This window comes from Lepisosteus oculatus, chromosome 1, assembly GCF_040954835.1.
Source record: "Lepisosteus oculatus isolate fLepOcu1 chromosome 1, fLepOcu1.hap2, whole genome shotgun sequence".
Classification (NCBI taxonomy): domain Eukaryota; kingdom Metazoa; phylum Chordata; class Actinopteri; order Semionotiformes; family Lepisosteidae; genus Lepisosteus; species Lepisosteus oculatus.
In genome coordinates, this window is record NC_090696.1 from 11,865,795 (window position 1) to 11,888,976 (window position 23,182).

At 35.2% G+C, this 23,182-nt stretch overlaps 1 protein-coding gene across 11 annotated transcripts in view; it reads left to right on the top strand.

Annotated features, from left to right (window-relative positions):
• slit2 (slit homolog 2 (Drosophila)) overlaps nucleotides 1–23,182 on the top strand; it is a 158,337-nt gene that overhangs the window by 131,059 nt on the left and 4,096 nt on the right. For 6 of the 11 annotated variants that reach the window (XM_015343969.2, XM_015343973.2, XM_015343970.2 and 3 more), the window contains 16 exons: nucleotides 915–983; nucleotides 1,685–1,756; nucleotides 1,968–2,039; nucleotides 2,519–2,590; nucleotides 3,910–4,073; nucleotides 4,884–4,916; nucleotides 5,172–5,296; nucleotides 5,405–5,502; nucleotides 9,439–9,578; nucleotides 11,146–11,172; nucleotides 15,202–15,295; nucleotides 15,921–16,058; nucleotides 16,341–16,581; nucleotides 18,123–18,253; nucleotides 20,273–20,427; nucleotides 22,638–22,926. In XM_015343969.2, the coding sequence (XP_015199455.1) occupies nucleotides 915–983; nucleotides 1,685–1,756; nucleotides 1,968–2,039; nucleotides 2,519–2,590; nucleotides 3,910–4,073; nucleotides 4,884–4,916; nucleotides 5,172–5,296; nucleotides 5,405–5,502; nucleotides 9,439–9,578; nucleotides 11,146–11,172; nucleotides 15,202–15,295; nucleotides 15,921–16,058; nucleotides 16,341–16,581; nucleotides 18,123–18,253; nucleotides 20,273–20,427; nucleotides 22,638–22,926 (1,920 nt within the window). The remainder of the gene's footprint in view (nucleotides 1–914; nucleotides 984–1,684; nucleotides 1,757–1,967; nucleotides 2,040–2,518; nucleotides 2,591–3,909; nucleotides 4,074–4,883; nucleotides 4,917–5,171; nucleotides 5,297–5,404; nucleotides 5,503–9,438; nucleotides 9,579–11,145; nucleotides 11,173–15,201; nucleotides 15,296–15,920; nucleotides 16,059–16,340; nucleotides 16,582–18,122; nucleotides 18,254–20,272; nucleotides 20,428–22,637; nucleotides 22,927–23,182) is intronic. The other 5 variants (XM_015343975.2, XM_015343976.2, XM_006629176.3 and 2 more) reach the window with 3 other exon arrangements.

Consider the following 23,182-nt stretch of genomic DNA (forward strand, 5'->3'; position numbering starts at 1 on the left):
GTTCAGTGTCTAATATTGTAAAAAATGCTTTTTTTAGGTTTCATCTCAAGACAGCGAAAGACATTCCATTATTGCTATATATAAAGCAGTCTGATTATCTGTATGAAAATTCAGTTTCAAAGTATGTCTGAGCCCATAAAATTGAATATAATGGGCTTCCGGAAGATATACTTCTTCATACATTTAAAATAAGCCTTTAAAAATTAATCTTCATATAATTTTTTTCATTAGCTGATAGGTTAACTTTCAGAGAAGGGCTGCATCATCTAATGTACTACAACAGTAAATGTCTTCTGCCAATTTTAATATTTCATTTATGCCTACAAGTATAGATTGCATCACCCAGCTGCAGTATTCAATCATCATACTTCAAGGGGGAAATCGTTATGAGAGGGATTTGTTTGGAATTGTAAAATTATTTATAGATTTCTTGTTTAGATGATGTGAGTGTTTAATCTTTTTTTGAGGTGCATATTTATATTGTTGTCCATGAAGTGGATCTCTTATCCAGAGTTTTGTTTCTGAACCACTGAATCTGTGCAAGAGAATCATTATCAATCAGTTAGTGTTTATTATTGCGTTCCTCACAATAAAGTACCACAGAGTTCTTCAGAGAAATATGTACAACATGTTTTATGAGCATGTACAGTACAGTGGATGTCTGGGCACAGAGAACAGAATATAATTTCTCCTAGAATCAAAACCAGCAGTTTTTTCTGTTTGAAAAATGTGAAGATATTGTAACTAAAACCTACAAAGTGCCAATTAATGTAGTTAAGTGATACCTGTATTACTTATAATGACTATATAGGCTTTAGGGCTGTATATGAAATAGTATACTATTAATTCATAAGAACTGAAATACAGATTTTTTTAATAGTGGAAATAACCTGATTTTCTCTTTTTCTGGATAGCTATCTGGATGGAAACCAGTTCACTCAAGTTCCAAGAGAGCTCTCTAATTTCAAGCATTTAACACTCATGTAGGTGGTTTTCATTATGAATTAAGATCTAATTCATTACAAGCAAAAATGATCAATTAAAATAATTTTGCATGGCACTGGAAATGTCTTGAAGCAAGTAATGAAAAATATTTTTGTTAAATTATTTAACTTAAAAAAAATCAAAACAAGAGTGGGTGGCTTTCATTAAAATGATGAGGAGAAAATCACGCTGTGATTTATGTGATTAATTTGATAGAGGTCAGACAACAGAGTCCCCCTCAGTTATAAATTAGATCCTTTGCAATAGAAATAAACCTTTTTGAGCTGTGAAATTGTATGGCAAATGCACAAGGTGTTTTACCCATCTTTTAACTTCCAAATTTTTATATCATAGTGTAATTATTTTTATTTTGATACATGTTGTCTGCATGAAATGTAGGTTATTAAATTGTCACTTAGCCCTCACATTGACGTTACCTGAGTAGCCTCATGGAAAAGACATATTTCAAATAAAAATACATATCTCAAATAAAAAGCTGAGTTTAGTGCTGAACTAAGTGCTTACTTTACTGTAACTACTGTATATAACTTTTATTAGTATATTGCATGTAATTATACAAATAGTAGAAAAACACTGCTTTGTAATTAGTTTAAAGGCAAACTTTTAATGTTGACTCCAACAAATATTTTCTATGTTAACATTTTTGTTTTTTATTTTGATTAAATTATTTTCATTTCAGTGATTTAAGTAACAACCAGATCAGCACTTTGTCAAACCAGAGCTTCAGCAACATGACTGAACTGCTGACTCTGTAAGTCTGGGTTTTCATCTCTTTGGCCTCTAGAGTGATAGCTGCTTATGTCTTTACCTTTAGATAAATAAATGCTTCTCTTGTGGCAGATAATATTATTTTGAGTCACATTTGTGAATAATTCATCACAATAAATAACTGTAATATTGACAGCAGAACTAAGATAAACATATTTTTGTAACTAATTAGTACTCTTCATTTTTTACCACAGAATTTTAAGCTACAATCGACTAAGGTGTATACCTATCAAAGCTTTCGATGGCTTGAAGACTCTACGGTTATTGTGAGTATATGTGTTTAGGGAGTATTTATAGGTTGCTTTACTTCTACAGTTAACAAAACATACTTGTTCACTTTTTGTACTGAACATTTTGAAATACAAGAATTACAAGTTTTAGGTAAATACACCGAAACAAAGAAATCTGATATGTTTTCCCAAAGGCACTAAAGAAATGTTTCATACTCAGTGCAAATATTTATAGATTTCATAAAATTTAGCTGTCAAATGGAATAGCACCCCTTTCAGTTTGTATGTACTGTACGTGTATGTTGTTCATATATTTCATCATGCAGATGGAATTCAGCAGATAGTTAATCTTAGCCTTTCAGCATAACCTCTTAATCTGTCCTTTTATTGCTGGGTGCTTGAAACAGGAAATGTTATACTCAGTTGTTAGTTGAGTGATACTGTGGTTTCTTCTTGTAAAGGAGAACTCAAGTCACCTGCGATCTGCTTTTTGTTGTGTTGCATTGTCTTTGTAGGTCTCTTCATGGCAACGATATTGCCATTATTCCAGAGGGGGCCTTCCATGATCTCTCCTCACTGTCACATCTGTAAGTCTGGTGTACTTTCAAGGATTTAGGAAGGAAAACGTGAAGGTTATTTTGACAGCTGGATGTATTTTTCCAAATGGGTCTTCTTGGCTTAGGGCACATTTCCTTAAACACATCTAGACAGACAGGGTGTTGCTAGTGATTTAGGCTATTAAAACTTCAATGTACATTACCTTTCCAAAAGTAATTGGAATTGGCAGATAGAAAGGGATGGTGGTTTCAACATGAAAAAAAAAATCTGTCTTTGCTTGTGGCGACATCTGTATTATGGAGGAATGTGACCAGTATTTCCATAAATGTGGTTATTAAAGGCACTATGCTAAGGAATGCAGGTGTAGAACTGAGGGAAAGAAAGTGTCACATTTACATCAGAGAAGAAAGGAACTAGTATTGCTAACACCAGAACAGCAAGGTGCCTTATATGATTCTGCTTTTAATTAAAATTAAGTGAAATGGCAAACGATTCAAATTGTTCAGTTCCAAGTTTGTAGGATTTTGTATCAGTAGGTGGCTCTGAAAATAATTCAGACACTTAGAGAAACGGTAGATTCTTTACATTTTGTATGGATGATTTATACATATATAAGTTCAGGATTAATGTTTGAAGTGTATTTTTAAAAAGCTCCTTTTGAGGCCTTATCCTAAGGTAGAACCTTTATTTAGATTACTGGACATGTGAAATAATTTTACTGGTATTCACTTTGTCTAACTATAAGATACAGTACAAATTACCCTGGAAAGGAAATAAGATAATGTTTGTGTATCTGAGAGCAAAATGTTTTGGAGGATAGAGGTTTCTTTATTGAAGTAATTGTACAGTCATGTGGTAAGTCACAATATTTAAAAACATTTTAACACCGGATGAACAATACTTGTAGGTAATCATTTTCATTTCACTTTATGTTGCTGTATGTCATTCAAGATATAAGTTGAATATCTTTTCTGATTAAAGTATGTTTTCTCTAGTATCATAACATTCATCATTAGGATCATGGCTTGCATTGTCAGAGATGATAGGTTTTACTTTTCGCATATCCTAAAAGCGTTCATTTGTGTAGGGATGTCTAGGAATCTGAAAATCTTATACAATTACTATGTAATTAATTCAAAAGGAATGCTGATGCTCATATCTCAGCTCAATGTTTATAAATGAACAGCACCACCTAATTCCCCAGGGTGCTCAGTGTCTGTGCAATGGCATATGCTACAAAACACAGAAACGATTCACAGCAGATTAATTACGCTGTTACTAAGTAACTCCAAAACACTATGTGTGCAGAGTATAGAATATCTTGGGTGTTGCTTTTTTATTCCTGCAGTGCTCTTGGTGCCAATCCCTTGTACTGTGACTGTAACATGCAGTGGCTTTCAGAATGGGTAAAATCAGGCTACAAGGAACCAGGTATTGCTCGCTGTGCTGGGCCTGGTGAAATGACTGACAAGCTGCTGCTCACTACCCCATCCAAGAAGTTTACATGTCAAGGTACCTCAGCATTCTTTATGACTGTCAAACATAATACACATATTCAAACTGTTTATAACCTTAAACGTGGTGGTATTTGTTTTATTTCTCTTTGTATCACTGTACAGTTTTTGAGTATCATTTTCATGGTGTATGAATAAGTGATTATAGGGTAGCATGGTGCAAAGTAGTTAGCATTGCTTCCACACAGTGCTGGGCTTGTGTGAAGCACTGCAGTGTTGAGGCCCAATTCCAGACATGGGGTTCATGTGGGTTTCTTCTGGGTGCTCTGGTTTCCTCCCACAGTCCAAAGACATACTGATAGGTTAACTGGCTTCTGGGAAAATTGGCCCTGGTGTGAGTGTGTGGCCTGAGATGGACTGGCATCGTGTCCAGGGTGTATCCCACCTTGTTACACCCGTTGCTTTGCTGGGATAGACTCCGGCTCCCCACTGACCCTGAATTGGAAGAAGGGGTTAGAAAAAGAATGGATGAATAAGTGAAAACAGAGAAAACATGACAAGCCCATGACACTAATGTCATATTTACTACTTCCATCTTTAAACTTGTAAAACGTTGATTTAAAAAAGTGATACAAAGCAGCTAGTAAAGTTAACTGCTTCAATGGTATTGGTAATGTGTTTGCTATTAATGAGAAGAAAATGGTGGCTGTACCTTTGCTTGTAATCAAACAGCTATTCTGCTTTTCCAAAAAACTGAAAATACTACAAGGCTTATAATTTAACTTTATCTTTAACTTTATCAAAATCTTGCTTGACATCTTTAACATTAAGATCTCATTTTTGACTTTTGACAATTGACATACTTTAGCCATTCCGGGACCATGTGGTTTCCTGGTGCCAGGTAAGACCACAAAGAGCATAATCAAAGTCATCCAAAAAAAACCCTTACTTTCCTTAAATTTGATCCTTGTCATGACAATGACCTGATCCTTAATGCTTATTGTGTTGGCCTGTCAGTGATCTGTCTTTGACTTTCACTTTGTCTTTACCTTTATTCTGACCATTCCTTCTGTAGTTTGCTTTAAAAGTATTTGGTCACATTACGTTTCAAAAATGTTCAATCTATCTCTTTGTGTACATCTGTTTATTTTTGCAGGTCCAGTGGATGTTACCATTCTTGCCAAGTGTAATCCATGTCTGTCGAACCCTTGCAGAAATGATGGCACATGTAATAATGACCCAGTTGACTTCTACAGGTGCACATGTCCCTATGGTTTTAAGGTATGTTCTCCTTACTAGGACATTTAAAAAGTATTTTTAACTTTCAAATGCTTCTGTTTATATTTCACATTTTCGATGTCTATCATTTTGCCCTTGCTCTAATCTCAGGGACAGGACTGTGACGTTCCTATCCATGCCTGCATCAGCAATCCCTGTGGAAATGGTGGCACTTGTCACCTGAAGGAGGGCGAGAAGGGTGGCTTTTGGTAAGTAAGAAACTAAAGCAGTATATACGCGTACCACAGTTTGAGAACCACTGGTCTAGACTCGAGAAAACCTACTGTATGTAGCATTATAGCATACTGTGGACACCAGTGTCTACACCAGATTTATTGTCCATGTGCTACACCTTACTAGAAATGTACTGGAAAGATTATTAACATTCTTATGGAATTCACAATTTTTGCTTTTGTTTTTAAAATACATTCTCTGGCATAATAAATTATTCAGATTTTAGCTCAAATTAAATTCTATTTTGAAAACGTAAGGCTCTGAATTATTTATATTGTGATTGGAGCTACTACATCTGATAGGAGATTAATTTAGTGCATTTACACATTTTGATGTTTTTATGCAAATGCAGTATTTTGCAATGTATCGTGGTTATGTAAACAGGTACAGTAGAAATGCATTATTATGTCATTTAAACCATAAAGTAATTATTTAGGTTTCTCATGGAACATTTTTTCCACTGACTTTAGTTTTTCTTATAGGCTCCTGATATTCATAGTTTAACACCTCAACAAATATTAATCATAATCAGCCTTCTTAGGAGTGTCGTATTGTCTGTTCTACATCATACTTTGGGAGAAGCATGTGCCAGCTATCCTGGAATAGTGTACAAATTGCCTTCAGTAATTATTTTTCTGAGGTTCAACCTTAACGTACTATACTGTACATAGACTAAAATCTCCACCAGTATGAGCATTTTGTTGAGCAATCAGCTTACACATTAAAAAATGATGGATACTAATTTAAAAAAAAGGCCCCACAGCCCAAGAAAGAAAGCCCAGCCGTATTTTCTCAGTCACATTACCAGCTTCTGTATTTCTAGGAGGAACAATGTTCGATGTGCCCAAGTATATCAAACTGAAGTCATCATACATTACAAAATGTCAGTTCGATTTGGAGGAACTGTGATAAAGTATTTTTTTAAATGGGACTGTCAGGAATTAAAGAGACAAGTAGAGAGTAATTCCACACTGAAAAGTGGAACAAAAGAGACAAGGTTTCAGCTGGAGAGCCATCTTCACACCTGAAGAAGGTTTAACATCCGGAACATTGGGTTTTTTCTTGCTGGATTCAGCCTGGATTTACCTTCCTGCTTGTTCCTTTTCATCTTGCACACTGATGTAGCTCCCTCGTGAACCCATTAAAAAAGAGGAAACAGAATTATGGAAAGGCGATTATGGGCTCAAAGATCTAAGCAGCAACCGATGTAAAAAAATCTATTCTTGCCATCTTGCAAAACAATTGTTCATCAAACTAGTCACTACAAAAGTAAAGATGACTATACCTAAGGACACTTGAAGGTATTAACTTGAACATAGGTGACAATTTCTGAGTTTTTCAGCATCAATTAACCACACTAATACCTAAATATTAGGTATGAGAAAAGTGACCGCAGACTATAATGGTGTATCTTTTTATGACAAAATTAAGCCTTAGGGGAAAAAAATGTAACTTACATTAGATATGAAAAATCAACTCAGAATTCTTCACATAAATATATTGCTGCTTATTCATAGTGTTATGCTACGCCCCCGAATCGTCATTCCACCTCGGATTTCAGCACAGTTCACAATTAGCTAATTTACCCCAGCCTATTTAATGCTGCTTCACACACTCTCCTGTGCTCAGTATTAGGGTTTCTCCTGGCTAGAGCTGCTTCCATTTTCGCTACAACTTACCGCTTGTTTTTGGGCTTCCTGACTCTGGTTTGTTCTCCGACTACATCTCCTGGTTTTGGTTTTGGTACTTGGTTATTGTTCTGGTTTCGACTCTCGGCTTCCTCACGGTTTAAGGCTCCGCTTCTGGTTTTGTACTTTTGCACCAGCTTGTTTACCTACGGCTTTAGGACCTCGGATTGTTCTATCGACTACGCCTCTGGAAATTGTTCTAGTTTTCTGCATAGGGTCCTCACTACTATTTCTTAACGCATAGTAAATGTTTTTGCAAGGTGGCTCAAGGACAGTTTACAATTTTCTGAAGAACAATAGTTGAAAATCATTAAAATGTCCTTAGATCTACCAGTGTTTTGTGTTTCTGATTCCTTTTGTCAGCTTGAGGTACCTTGTTTAAACTAAAATAGAAACTGAAAGTATTAGAATTTAAAAATAATGTATGATAAAGAACAAACATTCCTTCAGGATATGTAAAAAGGGAGACATTTTTCTTTTTTCTTTCTAGAAGGTTTTCTCAGAATGAGAGTAAAGTCATGCTTGCACATTGAATCAGGGAATTAAGGATGTATTTTGCATGTGCTGCACCTCAGCATATTGTGAGCTCTTTAAAATTGGAATTGGTTATACTGTACATATTAGAATTAAATAGCAGATTATCATATGAAGAACAATGTTTCCTTAAGGAGACAGTGTAAATTATGAGCCCTTTACCTTTTTTTCTGGAAGGACATCTCAGAATGAAGGTAATGTCATGCTCACACATTGAATCAAGGAATTAAGGAATTATTTTTTGTGTGCTGCAGCTCAACATGCTGTGAGCACTTTAAAATTGGAATTAGTTAATCAGAGAATAAAATGGCTCCAGCTGCACTTCATGAATAATAAAATAGAATACTCTATTAAATTAACGTAATAATTCCACAAGAGAATAGTAATCTTCTTATAAAACCTAATAAGGTGGAGCGTGAAATGGAAATGGCTTTTTCTGCAGCACTTCATTAACAAATTATCAAGACCTCTTACCTAAACTTTTTGTCTAAAGATTAATCAGTTATATTCTTCTGCCTGTAAAATATTAATTGGCACAACTAAGTAGGTAATGAGAAATTATGTATATTTGCTAACATTTTATAAAGGAATTGTTATTTTAAACATTTAAATTGTTATTTAAGGAATTTGTTATTTATATACGTACATGTATCCCAGAAAATGTATTTTAAAAACAAAGGCAAAAATTGTGAATTCCATAAGAATGTCAATAATCTTTCCAGTACATTTCTAGTAAGGTGTAGCACATGGACAATAAATCTGGTGTAGACACTGGTGTCCACAGTATGCTATAATGCTACATACAGTAGGTTTTCTAGAGTCTAGACAGTTACATAATTTCTGTGCTGCATGTTTTCATTATAAAACAATCAAATCAGCATAATGTCACGTTCAGTCATGCTAAAATGTTTTAGTCATCTTGTTTTGCTTTTTGGGGGTCCTTAAAAGTTTTGAATGATTTTGCGATTCATCAATGTTAGGCCACAATCCAGGAGACTAGGAATCATGACAGTCCAAAACTGACACATCTATACCCATGTTTGTTGGTATGGGCAAGAATCACTACAGAACTCCACATGCAGTGCTTGATGGTAACCTGATTGCACTACACTGATCATGTCCTGGGACCTCACTTTCTGCACTTTCTGCAGGATCATCCTAATGTCACAACATTCTACCATGACAAAGCATGTCCTCATGCTGCTGTGGTAATAAGGGCATTACTTGCAAGATGAAAATGTGTCCATTATGACATGAATGTGTTACTCACCTGATACACATGCTACTCACCCTTGACTTTCACAATATACCATGTGCTTATCAGCCCCATTGACAACAAATGTTATTCAGCATAAATAATTTACCTGTGCCATGTCTGTTAAAAAATTCCAGTGCAGTAACTTTAAAAATTGTTTAAAAAACAATGACCTTATGACATTGTTGCAGTTGGAAGTGATGAAGTTCCTTTTGATGCTCAGGATAGATTAGAGAAAACAAGTAGCTATTCAAAAGTGAATTTACAAGTTTGGAGACACTGGAGATTTGTCAGAAGCTAAGTGCTATGAGTATAGGACCCTCAGTGTTTACATTTACCACAGATTCTGGGTTTAACAGCATAAACAGCATAGTTTAATTGTCCTGTTTGTGCTTTTCAAAAAAAGTTTCTAAGTTCTACTCTTGTTGTTTAAGGTGTAAGTGTGCTGATGGATTTGAAGGCGAGACTTGTGAGATTAATATTGATGACTGTGAGGATAATGACTGTGAAAACAACTCTACTTGCATAGATGGAATCAACAATTACACCTGTCTCTGCCCCCCTGAATACACAGGTAAGACCAGAAAGGACATTTGATGATAATATACAATGTCTTATATTGGGTATCTGGACAGTATGTCACATGTGTAATGTATTATTATTGTGTAACAGACAGCAAAAGATTATTTGTAGCCATGTGCATGTAAAATCTATTAAATAAATGTACAGGTTTTAAATGGACATGGTTATATACAGTACATATTCTGTTCACACACATGCATAAGTATTAATACTGCATTTCAATTGCAAAAATTTAAATTAATCTATTTGCAAAAAATAAATTTTGAATGTAAAATTCATAAAAATTCATAAAAATGAAACTCAAGGTGAGCCAACAAAATAATGTGGTGGCTTCCTTCCACCTGGCGGGGTAAACTAATTTTCTAACCTTGACAGCAGACTATAAGCCCACAAGATTCAAAGCTTGCAGCTTCATGGTGTTTGCGGCAGAATTATGGTTTTGTCTGACAAGGACAGCTAACCACAGTTGATTTCCTGACGTTTACATAAGGTCAGGAAAAACATATAACCCATGTGACTGATCATCAAAAAACATAACTCAATTCTGAGCATGTGAAATTATATAATTTCTCCAGTTACCTTCAGTTTGATCTGAATATTTGAGTTTTATATTCTTTGCTCGTCCTGTAACTACTGTATGCTGTTGGAAACTGGTTTTCACAGCAAAAGAAATAGTAGTTGAGTGTACAAATGTATGTTTTTCTGTTGTTTTCATAAAATAATTCCTTTAAAAGGGTAAATTTATTTCAGATCTGAAACCAATATTGCTAAATACAAGAATGTTTATTCATACTACTATGTGAAAGAAGAGGAGGCATTTCCTTATCCAAAGGGTTATGGGAGTATGGAACAAGCTACCCAACCACATTGCTAAAGCAGATACCCCGACTTTACAAAATATTGCTTAGATGAGATGTTTGGATCAATTAATTAACTACCAAATTGGCTAAATGGGCTAAAAAGCCTCCTCTCATTTGTATTTTTTCTTATGATCATTGGAATCATAAACTGTAAATCAGTTAAAACTCTAAATACGGTATATACCCATTTCAAAACAGTTTAATGTGAAAACAAATAAGAAGAAAACTGTACACTTTTGGGGGCCTGTTTTGAGCACTGCTCTTAAAGAATTTAATTTTGCAACATGCTGTTAGCCTCCAGGGTACCTTATGCCAACATATGGAAAATAACTGAGTTCAGGTCACCTTGTTGGCTGATTTCACACTCGATTTGTCTTGTTTTAAACTGCAATTTGTTTCTTACAGGAAACACCAGATTTCTTGAGCTCTAAGGCCGTAATACATTATTACACTTCAGGACCGATTCTCTATAATTTGATTGAATTCAACATTCAACAGATATGTGTCGAAAGGAAGGGGTTGTAGATTTTATTTGCATATGGTGGAATCTGACTCAGCCTTCCATGTTATACTCTTTGCTTTAGTAAAAGTATGGTGTTTGCATTGCCTTCCTGTGTCTGCTTATTAGTTTATGTTCTAGTGCTCTGCTACTGTAAACCAGTGTAAAAGCCTTGTCTCTTCTGTCTTTGTCACTGCAAGCTGCTAATCTCAATGAGGTGGAAAAAGGTTAGTTTCTGTTATTTTTCATATACAGTATTTTATGTTATTCTGTGGCAATGTTTACACCAGCATTGAATTTCTCTTGTAATACCTTTGTTTGGTCCAGCTTTTTAAAATCAAGTGAAATTAATCATGCTTTACAAACATCGCAGGCGTTATGTCTCTGCATTATCTCAAAAAATATTTGCTATGTAAGTTAAATGTTTTACAGTCAATATGGATGATCCAGAAAGTTCTTGTTGTGGTCGTATAGCTGGACAGAACTGAAGATTAGTAAACCAGTTCTTCAAAGAGGAGAGTATGACAATGCTTATACTGTTGCAAGCATGGCCTTTGTCTTTCTTTGTTGCTTCATTTCTTCTGCAATGTGGTTATCAGAGCCCACCATAAGCATCGATCAGAGCAAATGTTCAGACACAATGTAAAAAAGATTTGAAACACTGAGGTGTACAAATTTAATATCAGCTAATATATGGAAATATCTGCCTCTGTTACTGCAATGATATCTATTATATAGACTGCAAATAGAAGTTTAGAAATGCAGTTATGATTGTAAGCTATATCTGAAGATTCAAAATTTTGCCTTTTTGCATAAATATTTGGGTAATTTGAAGTAAGTTTTAACTTAGAAAATAATTTTAAACAATAATATTTTATCACATATGGAAGGAACTTCAATTTCTGTGAATATTTAAATAAATCTTTTCCTAGACACACTCTTTATCAGGAATTCTACAATTAGATGAGGCCTGCTCATTAAGCTTTATTTCACTATCGGCCCAAAGCCAGTACTTGTTGTGCTGAAAACAACCCACCAAGTATGAAATCCCGTCTTGCCTCCTCCCTCCCACTAAGGGACAATGTGGAGTAGCCAGTCAAATCTAACGTGAATGTCTTTGTGAGCTCCTTTTGCAACCCCATTCTGACATGGAGAGATCATGAAAACACCACATTCCTGGGACCCTGGAGTGGAGAGAATTTGTTTATCACCATGCTCCTTCAAAGTATAAGACGTTAACCAACAAAAAAAATTGAAGACATTTTTCAATTTGAGCCTTCAATAATATAACCGTATTTTGCCATAATAAGATGTCCTGAGCAATATTAAGATGAAGAAAGATCTGATAATAGCAGGTGTCTCTTTTCATGAATGCAAAAAAACGCTGGATCTATTCTTACAAGGCCCCATTTATTTTTATGATTATAAGCTAGCCGATAGATACGTAAACTATTTAAAGAGACGCTAGACAGAGGAAGAATGGAATTTATGCCTGCATTTAGAGCTATCTTTTGCCAGGAGTTTAAAACAACTATGTGTTGTAAATCAGAAGCATATACAGACAATTGGCATCAGGCTGATTGTTGCCTGGATGGCTTCCCATTAGGAATAGTACGTCAAGAAAAGTAATCTTTGCTACAGTAAATTACCTTGTAATTCAGAGATGTTAACAGTGAAGAGACCAAAGGCAAGGACAAGCCAACACAGCACTTTAAATATGTAGTTTGGATCAGAGTGTACTTTAAATGTGAGATTTTCTGGTGTAAAAATAAATGGTCAAATTTAAAACGGCTGTAAGAATTTCCCTGGTTTCCAAATAGGTTGCAAATGTTATTTTAATGTTGGATGTTAACTGCATGAATAAGCTCAATGTAATTAAATCTAAATGTGGAACTTAATATATGATGTCTGTAGAGTTCCAGATGTAAGTGATGGCAACCTGTTTCCTAAAAGTGGGTGTCCAAATTCCCGGTTGGTAGGTTGAATGAGTGTTTATTACGTATGACTTAGAGTATTACAGTATTTACTACAGTATTTACTACATTTAAATAATTACAAGTATATTTTTTTCATATACAAGCATTTATTACACATACCCAAAACTGCATATATACTGTATATATGTCCACAAGTAGACATTAGCCTTTTAAAATAAACTTTATTTTCCGGTCATTCCTTGCTGAGAGGTAAAGAAAAAAAACACTACGTTTCGACTCTGGAGCTACACCTCACGAAGGCTCCAGAGTCCACAGCTGAAACTTTGTGTTTCTTTTCTTTACCTCCCAGCATGGAATGAACCTTTATCTGTTCCTTTGCAGCCTACTCATGCTGACGCAGCTCTCTTCTTGAACCGCTTCAATACATATTCTGTTATCATAGTTAATCAAATCAGTGTATTTATTTGCATGGCAAATATGTACTGTATATCATCAACACATTCTAATCAATTGACCTTGGCATTTTGACTAGGGTCTTGCCATCAGTTTTATCAATTTGCTTAGTAGGCTTTGGGTACAGTCAAATCAAGTTCTGAAAGTGGGAGTTAATAACTTAAAACAAACTTTTAAACCTGTAACAAAGTAGTCACTCAGTAGAAATCTTTATTAATTTAAAACTGTATTTCTGCTGTTTGGGGCAAGAAAACAATCCAAATGCCTTTGAAGCGTATGTCATTTGATTTGAGAAGGCAAATCCTTTCAATGTTATAAGTCCGTGTACAGCAAGGTTTAAGGGGGTGTTTCGTCACTGTGGTGCCCCTCTTCATTCTTCTCCGCATTAATTAAAAATAATTCCCATCATAAGTAGTCACGGAGGTATGCACATTGACCTTGAACATTGTACAGTTTTATGTCAGTGTGCACCTTTTAAAGTGCTACCAATCTGCCAGCAACACATTAGGAGAAGAGGTGATGTATCCTTGTTATGAAACAGTAACTACAGCGCTGGAGGGAATGGCACTGTGCAATGCAATGTCTTAAGCAAAAGCAACAGAAAAGAAATAAGATGGATCTGCTAATTAATTTAAGCCCCGGAGGCATGATTCGAGATCAATTTAAATACGAAGCCCTTTATATTTACATTGTGCTAAAAGAAATATCAATGTTTTTACACGAAAGCAATGTGATGGTTGGAATTTGAGAGATTTTAATCAGCAGAGCCATATACCAGGACGTAGTTTGCATAGCTGAAAATCATAAATCATTCTGTAAACTCAACTATTTGTATTTAAATCAGATCAAAGCCCTGTAGGGTATAAATATGATCCCCTAGGTCTAATCTTACAACGATGCATGGCACTTGACATGCACGCACATCATAAAATATTTCAGAACTCAAACTTTTCTATCATTAGGAGATTAAGAGAGTTAAAAAAGAAAAATACTATAATTAAAAGCAGACAGATTTGCTCAGTTGGAAATGAATATATGCTATGTTGCATCTTTTTACATTGTATTTATGGATCCTTTTTACAGAATCAGTAGAGCTCACAGAACATTATGTTACCACAGACCTTGATAATTTATCAGTGGCAGAATATTGGTTGTCTACATGACTGCAGGTTCTATTGTTTTTCCCAGACTACACATGGCTAAGCCATAAGCCATTCATCACAGCCATTCCCTTAGGGAAGGCAGAGTGTGACTGGTATTAAAGATTCATAATTTAGTGCCTTGTATGTAATTTCACAAAATCTTTTTATTGATTTATGGTGTCCTGAGACACGCATCTGGCATCTCTCAGAAAGCAACTGTGTAAAGACAGAATCCTTTGAGTTGAATTTTGAGCCTTGGAAGGCAAAGTCATTTTAAACTCTCCAGGGCATTGTATCACCGAAGGAAAAAAAAAGATGGCTTTCTCTGCAATATAATTTGTTTGAAAAGAGTTCACTAAGGAAAAAAAAGATAAATAATTTAATACCCCAGCACAGCAGGGGCTCTGTCTTGGCACCAGCAGCAATAGTCGTCAGCTCAGAAATATAAATTGAAAATACATTCTGTGATTTCATCAAACCTTTCATGACACAATCTATAACTGGCTCTGCAAAGCCTTATGTTTTAAAATTGGCAAGGCTGGATGATTACATGGTTGTTTGAAGGAAAGGGAGTTTTTGAAGTATATTGTTATTTTAATAAAAAATAAAAAAAAACAGTTTTGGGGAGCATAAATGCATTGGAAAGATTATTACAATTTGGTTACCATACCAGTTTTGGAACCACAGATGACACATACAGTACCTGTCTTCTTTTGTTTTGCAGGTGAGCTGTGTGAGGAAAAGTTGGATTTCTGTGCTCCTGAGCTGAACCTCTGTCAGCATGACTCTAAGTGCATCTTGACACCCAAAGGATACAAGTGAGTATAAAAAGAGTTTGCTGTATTCCTGATGATGCCTTGCAAACATTTTGTCTATTTTCATTAATTTCTATGTGAATATTTTTCTTTTCTCAGACTCAGCAGATGCTTACTGTTTTTCTTATTATAAAATGAGACTTTTGAACCTGCTATTATTTTATTATTATAAAATGTAGTCAAGGAACACGCCTTAGTAATTTGCGAGAAATCCTTTCATAGATGGAGAATATTCATACCTTGAAATTATTTGAATTCTGCTGATCTTGGCTCACACATTTATTAATGATTATACTGTTCAGATGTAAGTTCATTGTACCAATTAAAAATCAATTTTAAAATATATTGTATTTCACAATGTTTGAGTTACATGGCCACACAATTGCAATTAATTACAGGATATGAAATATGGATTAAAGCTGCACAGTTTCGTCCACCTTTGTTTCTTCAAGTTCAGTCTCTTCACCTTATTTTTGGTTTGTTTATATAAAGATACATAATAAGACATACCCAACTATAGATTCCAAACTGTAGTTCCCTTATGCAGTACTGATGAGCCATTCCATGTGTGTGGTACTGTATATACAGTTTGTAAAGATAATTTCTCATATTGTTGTAACTTTTACAGATGTGAGTGCATGCCTGGGTATGTTGGGGACCAGTGTGACATCGACTTTGATGACTGCCAGGAAAATAAATGCAAAAATGGAGCCCATTGCATCGATGCAGTAAATGGCTATACCTGTGTGTGCCCTGAGGGATATAGGTGAGACATTTTATTTCTTTCCATCATAATATTTGTGTATCTAGTGTTAGTGTAATTGTGCTAGATTAATATGACATGATATGAATTTAAAACATATTTCATCCATCAAATAGGATGTAATGAAGACTAAAGACCTAGATTTTCAATAATTTATAGAGTTATTTTATTACCATACCATTTTCATATAAATGATGCATATCATATCAGTTGATTTTACATTTGGACCTGTGATTTTCACATAAATTTTAACTACTTTTTTTCATTTCTTGTTTTGCCGGGCAGTGGCTTATTTTGTGAGTTTTCTCCACCAATGGTCTTACCGCGCACAAGCCCTTGTGACAACTATGAGTGTCGAAATGGAGCCCAGTGCTTCGTTAAGGACACAGACCCTGAGTGCCAGTGTTTGCAGGGATACCACGGGGAGAAGTGCGAGAAGCTTATCAGCGTCAACTTTGTGGACAGGGAGTCCTTTCTGCAGATCCCATCCTCCCTGATTGACTCACAGGCCAACATTTCGTTGCAGGTAGAGATGATGTCACACAAAATTAAAAACGCATATTTATAGCAATGGGCTACAGTTCCAGATGCTTTTCCTGAGTGGAGTGACAATTGCAAAGTGTCTTGTGCGATTTCTTTCTGAATTCAAGAATGTCCACGGGGACCATATGGGATAGTGTGAGCAGGATGAAAGATAACATTGTGACCTTTTCCTAAAGCCATTGCATAAGGATTCTTTGGTCATACAGTCATACATAATCTATGAAATTTTCTTTCTGCAATTTCCATTTTTCTTGCTGATGTCATTCATACAGTATGTCATATTCAGAATACAGAAGTTTCAAAATGTATTCACATGATTAGCGGTGCCCAGTAAAAACTGATCTAGGACAATTTCTGACCATACATGGTGCACTGGTTTGATTTTCTCACTATCCTATGCAGAACTCAATTTATTTTTGTGATTTCCCTTCACTTGGCCTCACCATTATTGCAAATGCCTTCTGAGCTGCACAAACTTTGCATCTCAGTTGATGTTTCCGGCTCGTCTAGACGGCACTTCTCAAGTATGACATATGTTACATCTCTGAACATCTTTGGACCTGTTTGGGACACACCTCAATATCAGTAGAAATGCACATCCTAAAATGTACTAGCTGAGATGCATCTGCAAGCTGGCATGTGAGAATGGCACATGATTCTCATTGACCCTCACTACCAGTTTAGGTGTTGCAAATGCATCTACGACTTCTGAAGATGATAGAAAATGCATCTGCTGGTGGTTAAAGTATCTTTCTCCTTTGAGCTGTCCAGGGTACTGAAGTATGGCAACTACACTACATACATAACTACATAAAGTGGTAAACAGATATTTGGTGTTCTAAATGAAATGCTGAAATGACATAGGGAGTTGTAGAAACTTTATTTTGGTCAGTGTGAAAAAACACAGTTCTGTGTTAAGCTCATTGTGTTTGTTTAATGTTTAAATGACTTGGATCACAGCATAAATGGTAAATGTATTATACTGTGTTAATATACTGTACATACGTGCACTGAATTTAAGGTTGAAGGTGAAGTTTTTTCACCACCCTACACAGACCACAGATAATACTGTTTTCAGGTCAGGGGGATTTTCACATAGCTACATTTTAAATTCTACATTTTCTGAGTCTGGGGGAGTGACTTGAATGAAGTCTCTTAAATTTGAAAAGCAACTAGTCTGATCCCAGTTTTTTATTGTTACGCTGATATTTTTGGTGGTTATTCTTCAAAATTGAGAATGTGATTTAACTTTATTATTTTGTGACAGTAAACCAAAAAGGTAATAAAAATATTTGTTTCCAAAGCTTTTTTTAAGGGGGGGTGGAAGTCCAGATATTAAATTACTGATTTGATTTTTATTTGTTTTAGGGGAGATAAGTGAGACTTCTGCAGTAAAAAAGCCACTACTGAGTTTTTATTTTGCAGTTTAGATGTAAAATATTGTCCAGATTTTGTTTTACTGTGGGGGCAGTTTATTTTATATAAAATAATTAATAGTCATTTTTTTTCTTTGTAATTCAATAGATTGCAACAGATGAAGATAATGGAATTTTGATGTACAAAGGGGACAATGACCACATTGCTGTAGAGCTGTATAGGGGACGATTACGAGTCAGTTATGACACTGGTTCTTATCCACCGTCAGCTATTTACAGGTAATACGTCTGCAAATTTACTTACTATATTCCATTTATCTAGCAATGCTTATAACCTTTCTAAGAGCGGCTTTATGTTTTCCTCAATGCAGCCTCATTTTAGTAATGTTTTCATTGTCATATTTCTTTGCTCATTAAAGAAACCAGCTGCCCCTGAAACTACCTTTTAATTTCCTATTTGTCATGCTGTTTGTGTCAAACATACACAAAATTATAACACTTAATTTGGTGAAATGATGATTGAAACCTCATTCTGTCATCAATTATTGTAATGTATGATGTGTACATTCCAAATTAAACATTTCAAATTTAAATATCCCACTAGATATTTCCATGTGTTTCTAGTCCTGATTAGGAAACTGAAGTTTCATATTCATATTTAAATGGAAAAGCTTTGAAGGCAAAAATATATTACATTTTTGCTCAAAGTTCTAACTCATAAAAATATAAGAGTAGCATAGGTAAAGCAGGTAAAGGTTAGGTTAAAGTTAAATTTTGATTTTGGGGGCAAATATTCTAATATTGTGAAAATATTATTTGAAAACATTTTGAAAAAAATTAAAAATGAATTGTGTCAAAACGTATCTTATGTCATATATAAGTTCAGAAAATAAATTCAGAATTTTTTGGTTAGTTTTGTTTTTTGTGCTGTTTCTCAGTGTAGTTTCTGAAAGGTTCTGTATCAGAAGCATTTAAATATTCTTTCTCTTTTTCTTAATTAAAAGCAATTCAACATGTCTGCCTCACTCATCTGTGGTGCAGTCACTACCTATATCCCAGCACCTGGTCTTATTATGATATTATTATTTAGGATAGATTAATTAGAATCAATTAGAATATAAATTAAAATAGAATGTAATACAGAATGTATGTATAAGAAAAGATAATTGATTGCCAGTGACCAAGCAAGACCAATTATTGTACATTAAAATAAAAAGGGGACAACATTGGATCAGACAAATTAGGATATTTTTTTAATAGCTTCACACTACCAGAAATAAAACATTACCATTATAGATATGTCACACACAGGACTTAAAGATATTTTAAGTCACTAAAGGAATTGTACAATGCATTACATAATTATATGGAAATATATATGGAATTATCTGACAGTATGTAGGGATTTATTCCTTTTCATTGCCAAAGTTGGGTTAGGCTTATAATGCTACTGTTATGTATGCTTTAGATAGTAATTTCTTGTAAATGTCCCTTGAAATTTTGTTGAGACTATTTAATTAAAAAGATGCATTGCTCAGAGGCATCTCACAAAATGAACTGTGTAATGTATCACAGTACATGTTCACTATTGACAGACGTATTGTTACATCCGTAATCCCCAACACAAATTCTTGTCTTTCCTCAGAAAATCCCTCTTGAGAAGGGCTGTGTGAATGAGTGCCTGTAATTGAACCACTGTTCTGCAAGTCTAGGGCACAAATGCCAAGTTCTGTGTCAGGCTGCAGATCTCTGCAGTGCTAGCTTTTTTAAAATTCTGAGCACATCAAAAGCCCCTGAGAGAGAATTCCTGATATTTGGCAGGTTTTCAAGGAATTTCTTTTTTTCCTTTTCTTTACTATCAGGCACTCGTTTTCACTATAAACACTTAAATGTGTTTGTGTCTCCAGAGCAACAACTATATATTTTGATGTCTTTCTATTGCCTTTTCAACCTTCAGACAGATTGCTCTTTGTTTCGGTTCTCGCAGGAGAAAAGGAATACTTGCAGCAAGCCAAAAAAGTATTTTTCTTCACTTTAATGCATTTATCCTTAGATCTTTAATATGAAGTGTGATATTAGATCATTTTGCATTAGGAAAGGGGGGAAAAAATCACAGGGTTTTTAACTTGATGCCCGATGTAATTTCAGCACGTACACAGAAGTAGCAACATTGCAAGACTGACACAACTGGAAAGAAGATATTTTGAAATTATGCAGTATTTACTGTATGAAAAATACAATAACATCGAACTGTACATTACTTTTTATTCATGCTTACTGTATATCTTACCTTTTCAGTGTTGAAACAATTAATGACGGAAACTTCCATGTAGTGGAACTTGTGGCTCTTGACCAGACGCTTTCTCTCTCAATCGATGGAGGGAGTCCCAAAAGTATCAGCACCCTGTCCCCACAGTCCACACTGAGCCTTGATTCGCCTCTCTATGTCGGAGGTAAGGGTCAACAGAGCTGAAAAGAATTTAAACAAAAACTCACGACATGCCGATTACCTGCAAACGCACTTAATGAAGAATGCCGTACTAATTACTAGCACTTATTTAAAGTGTAACACGGAAAACTATTGCTCCCAAGCTGATTGAATTTAAAAGGACTAAATGACTGTGTCCTAGAGATGAGGTAATTGACTAGCAATGTCAGCATAATGTGTTGCAAAGTGAGTTTTTCCCAGCAGTCCTGGAGGAACAGCCTCAGGAGAACTGGCATGTACTATAGGCAGTTTTGTGATTGACCCCCCCACCACCACCACCTGTTTAATAATGTCATACAATTGACAAGAAGAGCCTACTTAAGGATAACTGTAAAGAGCTACCTGCATGGTAACAAAAGAGAAAGTCAAAAATAGTACATATTAAATGTACAGTAGGTGTTCAGTATAATGAACGCAAATGTCCCACTTCACAAAGTGTTTTTTCCTTTAATCTGAAGATTTTCTAAAAAGCCATGACTATTTTCCCTTTGACTATTTCCCTGATAGAATTATTTTTATTTAGTTAATGAAGGCCAAATTTGGCTTTGCAGACATAAAAACAATATCATAAAAGTTAGACAATAAGCTGAATGCCTAGACCAAATTACATTTTAATATGTTTATGGTCATGTCTTCTTTAATGTATTTTTCAGCATCCCATTTACATTTGTGTGCATTTAAAAATAGACATTTAAAGTTTCAGAACACTTTCCATTTCCATTAAGAAAAAATAACAGTCTAGCTGAAGCTGACTCTGCAGGATCCTTTACAAAACAGCGTGATAATATTCTTGGATCATTAAACTACTAGCAACTAAATGAGCAAGATGGACTGAATGGCCATCTCTCATTTATAATGTTTTTATATCCTAAAACCACTTTTAAGATCTTCTCAGGATGCTCAGATGCACAGAGTGATAAAACCGAATGTTATTAAAATGTATTATACTGTAACTAAATATCAGCAGTTTTGTGTGAACTATTAATAGAAAAGATCAAATAAATGTTCTGTATGGTTCAGTGCTAAGATAATGCAAGAGGAAATTATAGGATTAGAAAATCGCATGATTCAAATTAGTAATTTAATAACAAACAATTACATTTAGCTTAAGCATATTGTTACAAATAGGGGGTTACAAAAATGGTGAAAATCAGAAAACTCATTAAGCGGTTTAGTCTTACTTAGTAATACTTAGTAATTACTTACTAATAAGTACAATAATTATTCGTAACCCCCAACTTGTAAGTGATTTCTCCAGAATACACATGAGCGGTTGGTATAATTAGAAGCATGTGAATTCTTAATTCTCCGGCACACAAGTCATTCCGTTAATATAGTATGTACAAACAAGGTGCCCCAGAGGCCTAACGTTCTTATCACCCAGAAAACCCCAGACTGCTACCAAGTATTTGACTCTTAAATAATGCCTACAAAGACCAAATAAGAGTTAAGATGCCTTTTAATATAAATGCTGAACAACCTGCAGTTTAATCTCTCTTTCTGTAAACCTGGATGCAACAAAATAAATGGGAGCCTATCTCCCTATTCTAAAAATGCACCCAAAAGCAGGAAAGGCCATTTTTGACAAAGGTATCTTTTACTTGGGAAACCCAAGTTCCTGAGAAAAACACAGAATAGCAAGCTCTCTCTAACAAGGTTCAAATACTTTGCTCCAGTCAAGTTTTGTCTGGATGATCATGAAGTAGGGGCTCTCGCCTGGCGCAAGCTTCATGTTCCAACTCCTCCTGAATCCTCTCTCTCTTGTGGCCTGACCTTCTTTCTCTTCTGTTTCTCTCTTCTCTTCTCTGTGGTCTTAATGTGATCTTATTTGGTGTGTTTCTGGACTATTATTTACCCACAACCTAATTAATTAGGTAAACCACGGTAAACTGTATGATTGCTTTTGATCACCGGGTGGGGACCCCATACATCTCAGCAAACATCCCCTCTGCTTTGAAGATGGAAATGTTTACACTGCCAGATGTTACTCACTTTATCAAAACTCTTACAGATACTTCACTTCCTAGTCACCTATAGCTGTAACAATATAAACGTTTGTCCATCCAATAAGGGTTGTGTGCTACATCTACAGTACATATATTGACTATATGAGATATCACCTTGTTGATGACACAAGTGTGCAGGACCTGTTACTAACCAGATGTCATTACGTAGGAATGCCTGTGAAGACAAATGTGGCGGCACTTCGTCAAGGTCCAGGCCAGAATGGTACAAGCTTTCATGGGTGCATCCGGAACTTGTATATCAACAATGAGCTGCAGGATTTCAGCAAGTTCCAGTTGCAAGCGGGGATTTTGCCAGGGTGTGAGCCTTGCCAGAAGAAAGTATGTGTGCATGGAACCTGTCATGCCACAGGACAGTCCAGCTTCACCTGCGAATGTGAGGGGGGTTGGACTGGAGTGCTGTGTGACCAGCAAACTAACGACCCCTGTCATGGCAACAAGTACGTCTTCTTAGAACTTCTTGTGCTTCACAACCGCAAGCCGGATATTATTACAGATACCAGCCTCTTGATTGCTTGATTGTTATTTCATCAAATGTAAAAGATATTGTTTAAAATGTTTTTCTTCTCCAACCATTAAACCATGAACTCTAATAATTTTCTATTTTTAAATCATATTACTTAAAAATAAAATAGCCCTATTTTGTGTAGTTTTCAAAGAGAAGAACATCCCTGCCTGATCAAAGAGCAACTAGCA